General features: G+C 37.1%; 2 protein-coding genes across 9 annotated transcripts; one reads left to right on the top strand and one right to left on the bottom strand.

Annotated features, from left to right (window-relative positions):
* The first annotated feature begins 358 nt into the window (after positions 1–358).
* Positions 359–3,309, top strand: LOC105794803 (zinc finger protein CONSTANS-LIKE 14). 7 transcript variants are annotated; one of them, XR_008194560.1, is made up of 6 exons: positions 368–1,304; positions 1,393–1,572; positions 2,030–2,295; positions 2,405–2,511; positions 2,605–2,707; positions 2,988–3,309. XR_008194560.1 is itself a non-coding variant. In XM_052628553.1 (5 exons), exons 1-4 carry the CDS (start codon positions 531–533, stop codon positions 2,505–2,507), a joined length of 1,323 nt encoding a protein of 440 aa, XP_052484513.1. In that variant the 5' UTR covers positions 368–530; the 3' UTR covers positions 2,508–2,511; positions 2,605–2,898. The 7 variants fall into 7 exon arrangements, 2 of the variants coding, with proteins under 2 accessions (XP_052484512.1, XP_052484513.1); XR_008194558.1 differs by having other exon boundaries at positions 366–1,304; positions 2,030–2,511; XM_052628553.1 differs by lacking the exon at positions 2,988–3,309 and having other exon boundaries at positions 2,605–2,898.
* Positions 3,310–3,898: 589 nt separating this feature from the next.
* Positions 3,899–10,209, bottom strand: LOC105794802 (uncharacterized protein At2g33490). 2 transcript variants are annotated; one of them, XM_012624128.2, is made up of 11 exons: positions 9,786–10,209; positions 9,481–9,553; positions 8,718–8,820; positions 8,215–8,276; positions 7,995–8,063; positions 7,605–7,633; positions 7,301–7,508; positions 6,949–7,218; positions 6,637–6,690; positions 4,976–5,934; positions 3,899–4,174 (listed from the first exon to the last, which is right to left on the bottom strand). In XM_012624128.2, the coding sequence occupies exons 2-11, from the start codon at positions 9,511–9,513 to the stop codon at positions 4,168–4,170; spliced, it is 1,794 nt and encodes a 597-aa protein (XP_012479582.1). In that variant the 5' UTR covers positions 9,514–9,553; positions 9,786–10,209; the 3' UTR covers positions 3,899–4,167. The 2 variants fall into 2 exon arrangements, with proteins under 2 accessions (XP_012479582.1, XP_052484511.1); XM_052628551.1 differs by having other exon boundaries at positions 8,718–8,792; positions 9,786–10,207.
* Positions 10,210–10,417: the final 208 nt, after the last annotated feature.

Here is a 10,417-nt window from a genome sequence, read left to right as displayed (position 1 = left end):
TTTGGTTGTGGTTATTTAACTAAAAAAGTTATTATTTGACCATTTAATTATTCGAAAATTTTTATTTAAGTCATTAAATTATTAAGTTTTCTTTACAAAAAAATACCAATAAAATTTAAGTGACGATATGGTAAGTGCCAATTGACAAATAGAAGAACATACTTTAGATCCAAATTGATCTAATCAAAGGAAAAACTGTTTGAATTTTGATTTGTAAATTCGTGACATTTAAAATTATTTTATAAAAATAAAAACTTAGGGCAACAGTAATACAGTGACTAATGATGTAATTTACCTAATAATAATTGAAGACGGTACTGAGTCAGTGGCAGCAACTTGTTCTCCCATACATTGTTGAGAGAGACATGTGCTGAATTTGATTATTCCTCCCAAAAATAGGAATTAATTGTTCATCTACAAGTACAGTTATTATTATGATGATGCCCCCTCCCTCCCTCTCCTATTTATCAGTTATCATCTGCAACTCTCTCTCACGCTACATTCCTTCATTATTTTACTAACCCAAAACTATGGTTACTCCTCCAAACGAAACGGTGCCCTGCGACTTCTGCAATCACCGAATTGCCCTTCTCTACTGCCCAGCTGACTCCGCCAAGCTCTGTTTGTTGTGCGACCACCACGTCCATTCTGCCAACCTCCTCTCCCGCAAGCACCTTCGCTCTCAGATCTGCCATAACTGCAGCGCCCAACCCGTTTCCGTTTGGCGTGCTACTCATAATTTGATGCTTTGTCAAGACTGTGATTGGGACACCCACGGTACTTGCTCTGTCTCCACCGCTCACGATCGCACCCCTGTCGAAGGTTTTTCTGGTTGTCCCTCCGCTCTGGATCTGGCTTCGGCTTTCGGCTTCCATCTCCATGACACCAAACCGTCGGATCAGAGCTGGAACAGCTGTCACCAACACTTGATGATGCCGATCGCCGAACCATGCTTCTACGGCATGAGCGTCCAAGACTTAATGGAACCTTACGACAGTTTATGCAATGGGAAGACGTTGAAGAAGCAGAATCACGGGAGTGGAGGAAAGTACAAGCAGGTTCTCTATAACCAGCTTGCGGAATTAATGAAACGAAATTTGATGGGCGACGTTGTGGACGACTATGGCGATGGAGGAGGTGGGGAGACTGGTCTAGTGCAGAACGCGGAACCAAACGCCAACTTCTTGGCTCAACAACAACAAGTTATGCAGCCGCAACAGCAAAGGCAAACGCCAGAGAGCAATCGCATTGTCGATGGAGGAGAGGTGTTGTGGAATGATAATCTAAATGGTCAAACTCCTCAGGTACTAGGAATATTTTTTTGAGATTTTTTTTCATAGCAGAGTATAGTTTAAATGGTAACAAGGGCAAATCGATTATAAACTGTTACAGATATGGGATTTTAAGTTAGGCGAAGCCCAATTTGAAGAAGTTGGGAATGAGGGAAGTGATGGTGTTTTCATGATTAAGAATTTCAATCAACTTATGAGAGAGACGACTTTGAGTGCAAAATTACTGGGAGATACGTGCCACTTTAATTACCATCCACAAGATTATATGGATTCAATCAATGTATGTCCCTCAATCCTCACCATTTCACTCTCTTCGGTCTTCTTATAAATTTCATGCTTCAGATTTTACTTTTTGTACTATGTAATATAATATATAGTGAAGAAAAGTGTAATAACTGTTGTAGTAGCTGCATGATTATATCTTAATCTGACAGGACGCGTTGGTGATTAGCACTAGACACTTTTTTTACTTGCCCGCGTATATGTTATATACCCTCGTTTTTTAAATTGTTATCTAGCACATGTAGCTTGCTTTTTCTTTATTTCCCATGATTAAGGAAGAGCAGTTCCTAACAAGGGAAAGATTAATACTCTTTTCTTGTTTTAGGGTTTCAGATACTGAATAAACTCCAATTATTTGATTAAGTCTACTGTTTGATGGGCCTATTTGCACCATGCTGCGTTTAGTTTTGTTCTGACACACGACTCAACAATCACTTTTGTATTTGAAAATGCAGATGAACTCAAGTAATCCAGGTACAAGTCAGGGGGCAGCCACATCCGAGAGCAACAACCTACCGATGGCAAGGCCGTCAACAAGTTCAGCTTTTGGAGGAACCCGCGGCTCCAGCAGTTGCAGTGACCTTGTGTTCATGGAACAAGCTTTCCTTGTGGGGAGCGACCTAGGAAGGCCAGCTGCAGCTAGCAAGGCTGATCTTGAGTTGCTGGCCCACAACAGAGGCAATGCCATGCAACGGTACAAAGAGAAGAAGAAAACACGAAGGTTGCTTTTTCTTTTTTTCATTTGGTTCTTTTCATGTTATCATCTACCTAATAAATTGGTTTTATCAAAATGCCTTCAATTATTGAAATTGGAGGCGTGCCATGAACAGGTATGATAAACACATACGGTATGAATCGAGGAAGGCAAAAGCAGATAGTAGCACGCGAGTGAAAGGTCGATTTGCAAAGGCTACTGATTCTCCCGATGGTTAAAGATGTACTTGACTGTTGTATAATAGTTCGTATGTTCCTTTACGGTGAATGTAATTTAGCATTTAAAATTTCTGGTTCCCATCATATTCCAAGGCAGAGACCGGGACAGAGGATGTTCAGCTTGTGGCTCGTCTCGATGCGGTGAAGTCGTCTAAAGCATATTATGGGGCTCAAAATTCAATGTTGGCACCGAACTCAAGGTCATGACTTGATTTACTTCTCTCCCCTTTTATTTTCGGATTCAAAGTAATAGAGTTGATTTAAGCAGTAAACGATTCAAGCTTAACTTGATAAACTTGTATACATGCTCAAGCATAAGCTAAGCTTAAAAAATTTTGTCTAAGGCTTTGGTTTTTACTCAATAACAGAAAAATGGTATTTGCTTTGCCAATATAGTTGCCTTCAAAATTTTGCTCTTGTTTCATGGAATAAGGTTTGCATATCAAGTTTTGCTCTGGCTTTGCTTTCAATATTTTGCAGATTTGAACATGAACATTGCGAAGACTTTAATATCCGATGGCACTGTGAAAAACAGAAATAAGCGAGAGGCAGGTGAAAGAAATTTAAAGATGACCTGGGATTTGGGGCTTCAGTTAAGCTTTTGGCTATAAGGAGCCTTCAGGTAATAGATAGGGTAAAAGATCTGTATGCAACTAGAGTAGAGGTTATGTCTTGAATTCATCTCCAAGTTCTATAGAAGATTTGATTGCTAAGTGGCAAAATCTGTCACTGAGACTGTGGAGTAACTTTTATTTTTAAGGGTTTTAGTTATGGATTTTAAGAATCATATCTTCAAAGCCAACCAGATTTGTCCCTAGTTAATCATTAACCAAAAGACAAGAATCACAGTTTTCCACCTTCCACTCAGTTTTCAAGTTGGCAGAAAAAATACAGCACATGTCTGTGGAAGACCGTTCCTGTTTTGCCCATTCCATTATAAATGATTGTCCACTTAGGTAAAGACCCCATTGACAAAACTTACCATTCTTAATTTGATACACCATCATCTCAACCTTATTCTTAATGCATGAGCAGCACATTAAACTTATTTTAGATTACAGGAAATGCTGACCCTATCTTTTGTGGTTGGGTTATGGATTTGGAGGGTCCAGGCCTAGACACAGGAATGTGACTCATACTCTATGGAACTCAGACTCGGGCATGAGCCCTAGATATTAGTATGTTCACTTTCTCAAAATTCTTTCACGTATTTGGAGAGTTACAACTCAATACCCATGTTTGTTGCATTCTTCAAACATGGGTATTTCAAGAACAATAAAAACTCTAAGTAATGTACTCATAGGATCACTAACTAATACTAATCTAACTAACGAAAAAACGAAACCATAAGACAAATAAATCTGCCTATACTGCCAAATATTACTAGGTAATTTGCATAGGGTAAAAGAATTGAATTATCTACTAAAACCTTGGTTAAAATACAAAATTCCTCAAAAACGATGGAACGCATGGCAAGTATTTGACTGATTCATGCCAAGGTTCATCAGAATATAGACAAGGGGCTGAAGATGTAACAATGATATAGAAAGAAATAACAAACAGTAATATATGCACATATCTGCACCAGTGTGTCACAATAAAGACAATCGTAGCCCCGTGGGTTAGGAATGAAATCAGTACTAGAATTAGATATAACCAATCAGTTCCTGCATCAATCACAGGCCAACAGTCAGAAATAGAGAAAAAAGAATATAAATAGAAGGTTCACCAGAATGTATGATATATAATTGTTCATGCTATTGAACCATAGACCTTGCATGTCAGGGATAATACCAAAGAAGACCATCAAAAGTCTCTAAAGCTGCTGCTAGTTAAAAAAAAAAATTACTGGAAACAACAAAATAAAGATGCCTGCATGACATGAAAATTCCAAAACTGCTTCTAAACATCAAAGATCTATGCATCTCAATAAACTTGGAAAATTCAACATCAGTGCAGATGAGGGCTGGACAGGCAAAACACCGAAGTTCATTGCGAATTTACAGAATTTAAAGCATATATTTGACTTCTAAATATACACTACAGAAATGTGTTATTAGCTGCACAGGTGTCATGAACAAACTAAGCATATATTTGACTTCTAAATATACACTACAGAAATGTGTTATTAGCTGCACAGGTGTCATGAACAAACTATCAGACCTACCCACTCCCAGCATAGTAGAATATTGGGATGCACTCTCTTTATTCACAATTTTCATAGTGAAAAAATGGCTCAAATTTTAATATTTTGAGGCATATTCAGTTTTAACTTTTTATCTAGTATTTGATAAGTTATAAAAAGTATATATTGAGAATGAAAATTGCTCAAGGATAGATCAACTGGTAAAGTCATCTCATCAATTGTTTCCCTGGATAGTACCAATCCACTCACTGGAACTTCAATCATTTCTGTACAAGTTCTTCTAAATGGATAAAAGGAAACAAAAGGATTGTGTTTTGACTACCTATTAACAGACTTCGAACTAGTTGATGATGGCTGGATTTGAGCTAAAGATATTGGTGTCAAAGGAGGTGAGGCAGCATCTTGAGACATCCCTGAAACGATAGCAGTTTCCAGAGGCTTGAACACAGGTAATGACATCACTCTACGGTCACGTGAGGGTATGGAGAAACTGCGAGTCACAACATCTGGAGGTTGTGGCAGTGGAGAGGCAGCTCTTGACACTGCTGATTTATTTGTAGCAGAGAGCACTTGCCCTCTTGGCATCAAGGGGCCTGAATAACCAACCAAGCCTAAAGGTCTTGAAGACTTGGAGGCTGAAGTGGCTGGGGGTCTAGGAAGTTCATGAAGCTCACTAATTTTAGGAGAGGAAACAAATGGAGGGGAAGCATTTGGTGATACTTTTGGAGATGTTGCTTGCAGTTGAGACATTGGACTCCTCAAAATTGGCCCAGAGAACAATTGGGGATGTTCCACCGAAACTGGTTTGCTAGGCCACTGTTTACTTGTCAATGGACCAGAAAAGGCTTGTCTTTTAATTTTCTTGGAATCAGAAGCAGCAGCTGGACTAACTCGTGAAAGTAAAACCTTATCAGCCAAAGGAGGGGGTAGTTGAGTTGATGAAGCAGGCTTATTGCTCTCTCTCAGTACTGCCTGTGCATTTATAACAGCAGATCCAGAAATTTTTTCATCTCTCAAAAGCCTCTGATATTTATGAAGTTCAAGTGGAGATGAATAGCAAATTTTCTTGTAAGATTGAGGAGCAGGTTTACCGAATCCAATAGAACCTTTTGTAGCAACTGGTGTAGGTAATACATATGAGCTGGATTTTCGTGACGGTAATGGTTGAATTTTCTCAGAAGGCTCAGATTTATTCTCAGCAAAAAGTGGGGCTGATTGGCTGCTATTCCTTATTTCCCCTCTAAATGAAAAAGAATGACGATGGCTTCTTTCTAGATTTTCCTGTAACAAAAGGAGCAGTAAATATACTAGCAATAAAGTACATATCTGCTGCAAATGGGGGGAACAAGATAAAATGCAAATGAGGTTATAATGTTGCTTAAGTGGAAGCATGTCATAAATTTTCAGCTAAAGTCCAGTGAAACCTGATATGTAATAGGATGATTGGTTTTGTTAAGTGGTATTATCCTACATCTTTTGAGTATTGGGTTTCTTATGGTCTAATATTAAAGTTGGGCCTCTCCGTCTAGCCAATTGATTTTAGGTTGGATGCTTCAACATAAAGCCCAAGTTCTATTATGTTGTTCTTCCTGCCTACCCAAGTGAGGTTCCCCACCTATGGAGGCCTTCTGCACTACGTTGAGGGGATTCTTAAGTGGAGTTATCTCCCATGAGTTGAGTATTGGGTTTCTTGTGGTGTTGTATTAAAGTTGGAACTCTCTATCTACAGCCAATTAGTTGTAGGCAGGATGCTTAACAAAAAGATTTGATGGTAAAATCCTAAAGAGGGAGGGGGCAAGAAAAAAAAACATCACATAGTTTAAAAACCAATATCATTTTCCAGCACAGATCAAAGACCTATAATACGGAATGCAATAAATGGAATCAATTATTATCGAGAGGGGGGGAGGGGGTTACTTGATTGCTCTGTATGCACATTTACATAATCAAATTTGCAATATGTAGGTAACATAACTTTTTTACCTTCGAAGCCTCCAACACTGCAACTTGGGGAAATGTAAGGCCTACTTGATCCAACTGCAAAATCACAAGAAAAATTATTGCCCAAACAGAACTCACATGGAATCAGTTCTACAATTAATTCATTTAGAGGCACAAATAGAATTAAATCATATTTTCTTGTTCCTCTGTGAGGTCCATAGAGAAGTCTTTATAACAATCAGGAGAATGGAATCCATTCTACACACACAAACACACAAAAGAAAATAACAATTGCATTTCAGCCGGGAAGTTGGTTAGCTTTTCTTATCCACAAATAACATGTTAAATAATCACCTCCATTGAGTGCCGTGAAGTAGGAACCATGTTCTGATCTTGATCATCTAATCCATAGTCAAAGCTCAGCTCACCATCATCCTCGTCAACATAACCATCACTATAGTAATCGTCATCATCGTTTTCATAATTTTCATTATCATCACCATTGTCCCCATCATCATCTTCAAGTCCACTGAAGCGATAATCAATGTGCTGCTGTTCAGTGACCTTCTGCACGTGTGGCTCTACTTCTTCAAGAGACTTAAGAGCCTTCCTAAAAAAGTTCAGCTGCTTTCAAGCAAAAGGAAATAGATCAATAATCAACAATAGAAAGAATTAGAAAGTTCAACAAAGCAGGAGGAAAAGAAACCTGAGCAGCATGGTGTCGTGCTGCTTGTGTAAGAAGGCTTCTTGATTGTCCTTGCTTTAGAGACTTCAATCGGAAAACAAATAAAGTTGCCTCATCATCATATTCATCATGTGCTACTTGTAATTGCTGCATGGAAAAGTTATCCCCTTTCCGACCTTTTGACCTTCCTTTTTCTTTGTATCTCATTGCCATGTGCTCGTACACATTTCTGTAGGAGACAGACCAAAGATCAGAAGCTATTATCTTTGAAAGATGAACTTTGTGTATGTCTATTTGTTAAAAAAACAAATAAATAAACTTGGACCTTTTTTCATCACATTGCCTCTTCATCTCCTGCATCAACAGAGGGGGGAAGTCAATATTATATCATTTAAAAATGCAACAGGCTCTATAGTACATAATGCAATTTTTTTTGTAACTAAAACAATGTGATTCACCAATAAAAATTTAAGCTTTTGTTGATAATATTCATATAATACCTAAGAAAATGATGATACATGTACATGTCCAAAAATTAGAAAGGAAAGGACATTTAAAACAAATACTATTATGATCAAATAATTGACCACTACGTTGACAAGAGTCAAAAGCCAAACCAGAAGTGACAGATCTTCAGATGATTAGAATAGCAAAATTTGCAGCAAAAGACCAAAACAAATGTGCCAACAATTGGATGAATTCCTTAAGAACAAACCTCAACTGTTCGAAGTTCATTAAGAAGAGACTCTGATGGGATTGTGATTGTCTGCGATATATGAGACCGCTGAAGGATGCAAAATAAATATCCAGTAGCAGAGGGAAGAAGTAAGATGTAAGATTTAATTAGAAATTTCAGATCATAACTTAAAAAAATAAAAATAAAAAAATAAAAAATAAAAAATAAAAACAGAAGAAGAAAAGAAAAGAGGACTCACATAGCTGTCAAGAAGTTTCTGGAGTTTGAACTGTACTTTTCCTAGCATTAGTAATACTTTACCTGCCCATGAACAAATGCAGCTTATTTTCAGACATCCATTTCTGAAATGGTTTGCGGCTATATATAATAAACCATGTATTCTGTTCAAGAAGAAATATAATGCATACTATCCGGATGTGCCAAAGTGGGTAAAATAGGTCCTATGCTATCAGATTTAGAGAAGGACAAAAATCATCTTCCTAAAACATGAGAGATTGAAGGTAACAACCGAAAAGATGCATTCCAAATTCGGATATGCTATATGTGAATAAGCTAAGAATTGTACTGTATTCAACTAAAACACAAGAAGAACTTCAAAACTGGTAGTTTATGAAGGAAAAACTAATTCACTGGCAAGTTAATGAGTTCAATTGTAAAGTCTTACACTGAATGTCATCTGTTATTTGTTCATATTAATTGGCAATATTGAGATCAAAAGTATAACAAAACATATTTACTTACCACTTTCTTCATCATCATTTAATGCAGTTTTTGCAAGAAGACAAGTACCCATTTCCCGCAATGAGTCCGAGAATTCTGACAATAGCAGGACCACATGAGAGATCTAAATATTGGCATTGCAGAGTATATAATAATGTCACTCCAAGGCTGGAACTTGAAAAGAAAACTTGATTCAACAATGGCATTTGCATCATGCAGAAACAAGCATTTCAGAACTTTACATGATAATAATGCTAGAGATGAACTCAATGTATTCATTACCATGAAAAGAACGAAACATGTCATTGTAAAAGAGCTTGAAATAATTTATATATATATATATATATATAAGGAGAGCAAGGAACCCTCCAAATGCATAACATGAATGATGAAGAACCAGAACATGCTTCAGGTTGTCTTTGGTAATTTGGATTTCAAAAAATGGACTTGAATTAAAAAATAATGTAAATTGTGCAATAATGGCATGTAAGTGTAGCACGCATGGTGGTTTTCTAAATTCTCAGATTTGTTAGGTGCCTTAGTAATGAACTTGAAATACCTATAAATATTTAAGAATTCGCAATTCATGTTTATATGCTTTAAAATATGAACCATGTCGAATCTTAACTAATTTATACATAATATATGTCACATTCTCACAATTCACATAGCAAATGAAATCCTTCTAAACATAGCACAAACTTCCGTCAGAAAAAAAAAAATAGTAATTTCAATGAAAAAGAAATAAAATTTGAAAAACGCAAGAAAAATGTCAATGAGATACCATAAGCACAATTCGTAGTTGCAGCAGCTGCATAAAGTAAGCCTTCGTAGCAATCTCTCATATCCTGCATATCCTGCAAATCATACAAGTCCATAGATAACCACTTATATAATCACTATACTTCAATTATTTTCAGCGGAAAGAAAAAGAAATTCCTCTGAATTAATAAAAGGATCTCCTCAGTCCTCCCTAATCAGAGAGAAAACCCTAACTGAAAATTTGAAGAACAAAATCTAGGAAAGGAAGTGGAAGTAGAAACCGCAGGGACCATGGAAATAGTAAGAAGCAAAGAGGGGAAGAGAGACCTGAGAAGCTTGAGCGAGCTCGTCAAGTTGAGGCAAAGCTAGAACATCTGGCCGCTGCTTGGCTTCCCCACCGTGCTTGTGATGTGCCAATCCTCGCAATCTTCTTAAAGAGGTCTTCATATTTCTTCAGCCTCGAAAATAGATAGATTCAGTTTCCAATTCCAAAACAAAATTCCCCTCCTCTCTGCTTTTGTTTGTCTGGGTATATTATTTCTTGTTTTAAACTTGGCATTGAGGAATGAACAAATAAAAATCAAGTGACGAACATATGTTGTAGCCAGGAATTTGCTCTTTCTTTGACTTCTTCGTTACAACACGACCCTACCCCTTTTTTTATGATTCTTTAATTATTATTATTTTTAACTCAGATGATCAAATGGGGCATCTTGGAATCATAATAAAACCACGTAGGAGGCCAAAAGTCAATACCCCTTTTTTTTAATGAATAATAACGAGTGCGATAACGATGGAGTTGACATAACAATTCGCTCTTTCTTTCTCTTTTACAGAGCAAAAAAGCATAGATTTGCTTTCATTCCATTGCTGCGTATACTCTGATACCTTTTTTTATCATTAATAAACTGCCAAGGAAAGTGTTTTGAATCATTTTGACGTCAGTTGATTGTACTAAC

The sequence above is a fragment of the Gossypium raimondii genome, chromosome 3 (assembly GCF_025698545.1).
Source record: "Gossypium raimondii isolate GPD5lz chromosome 3, ASM2569854v1, whole genome shotgun sequence".
NCBI classification, from domain to species: Eukaryota; Viridiplantae; Streptophyta; class Magnoliopsida; order Malvales; family Malvaceae; genus Gossypium; species Gossypium raimondii.
The sequence above is the reverse complement of the archived record's forward strand: the minus strand, read 5'-3'. Positions and strand labels throughout refer to the sequence as shown.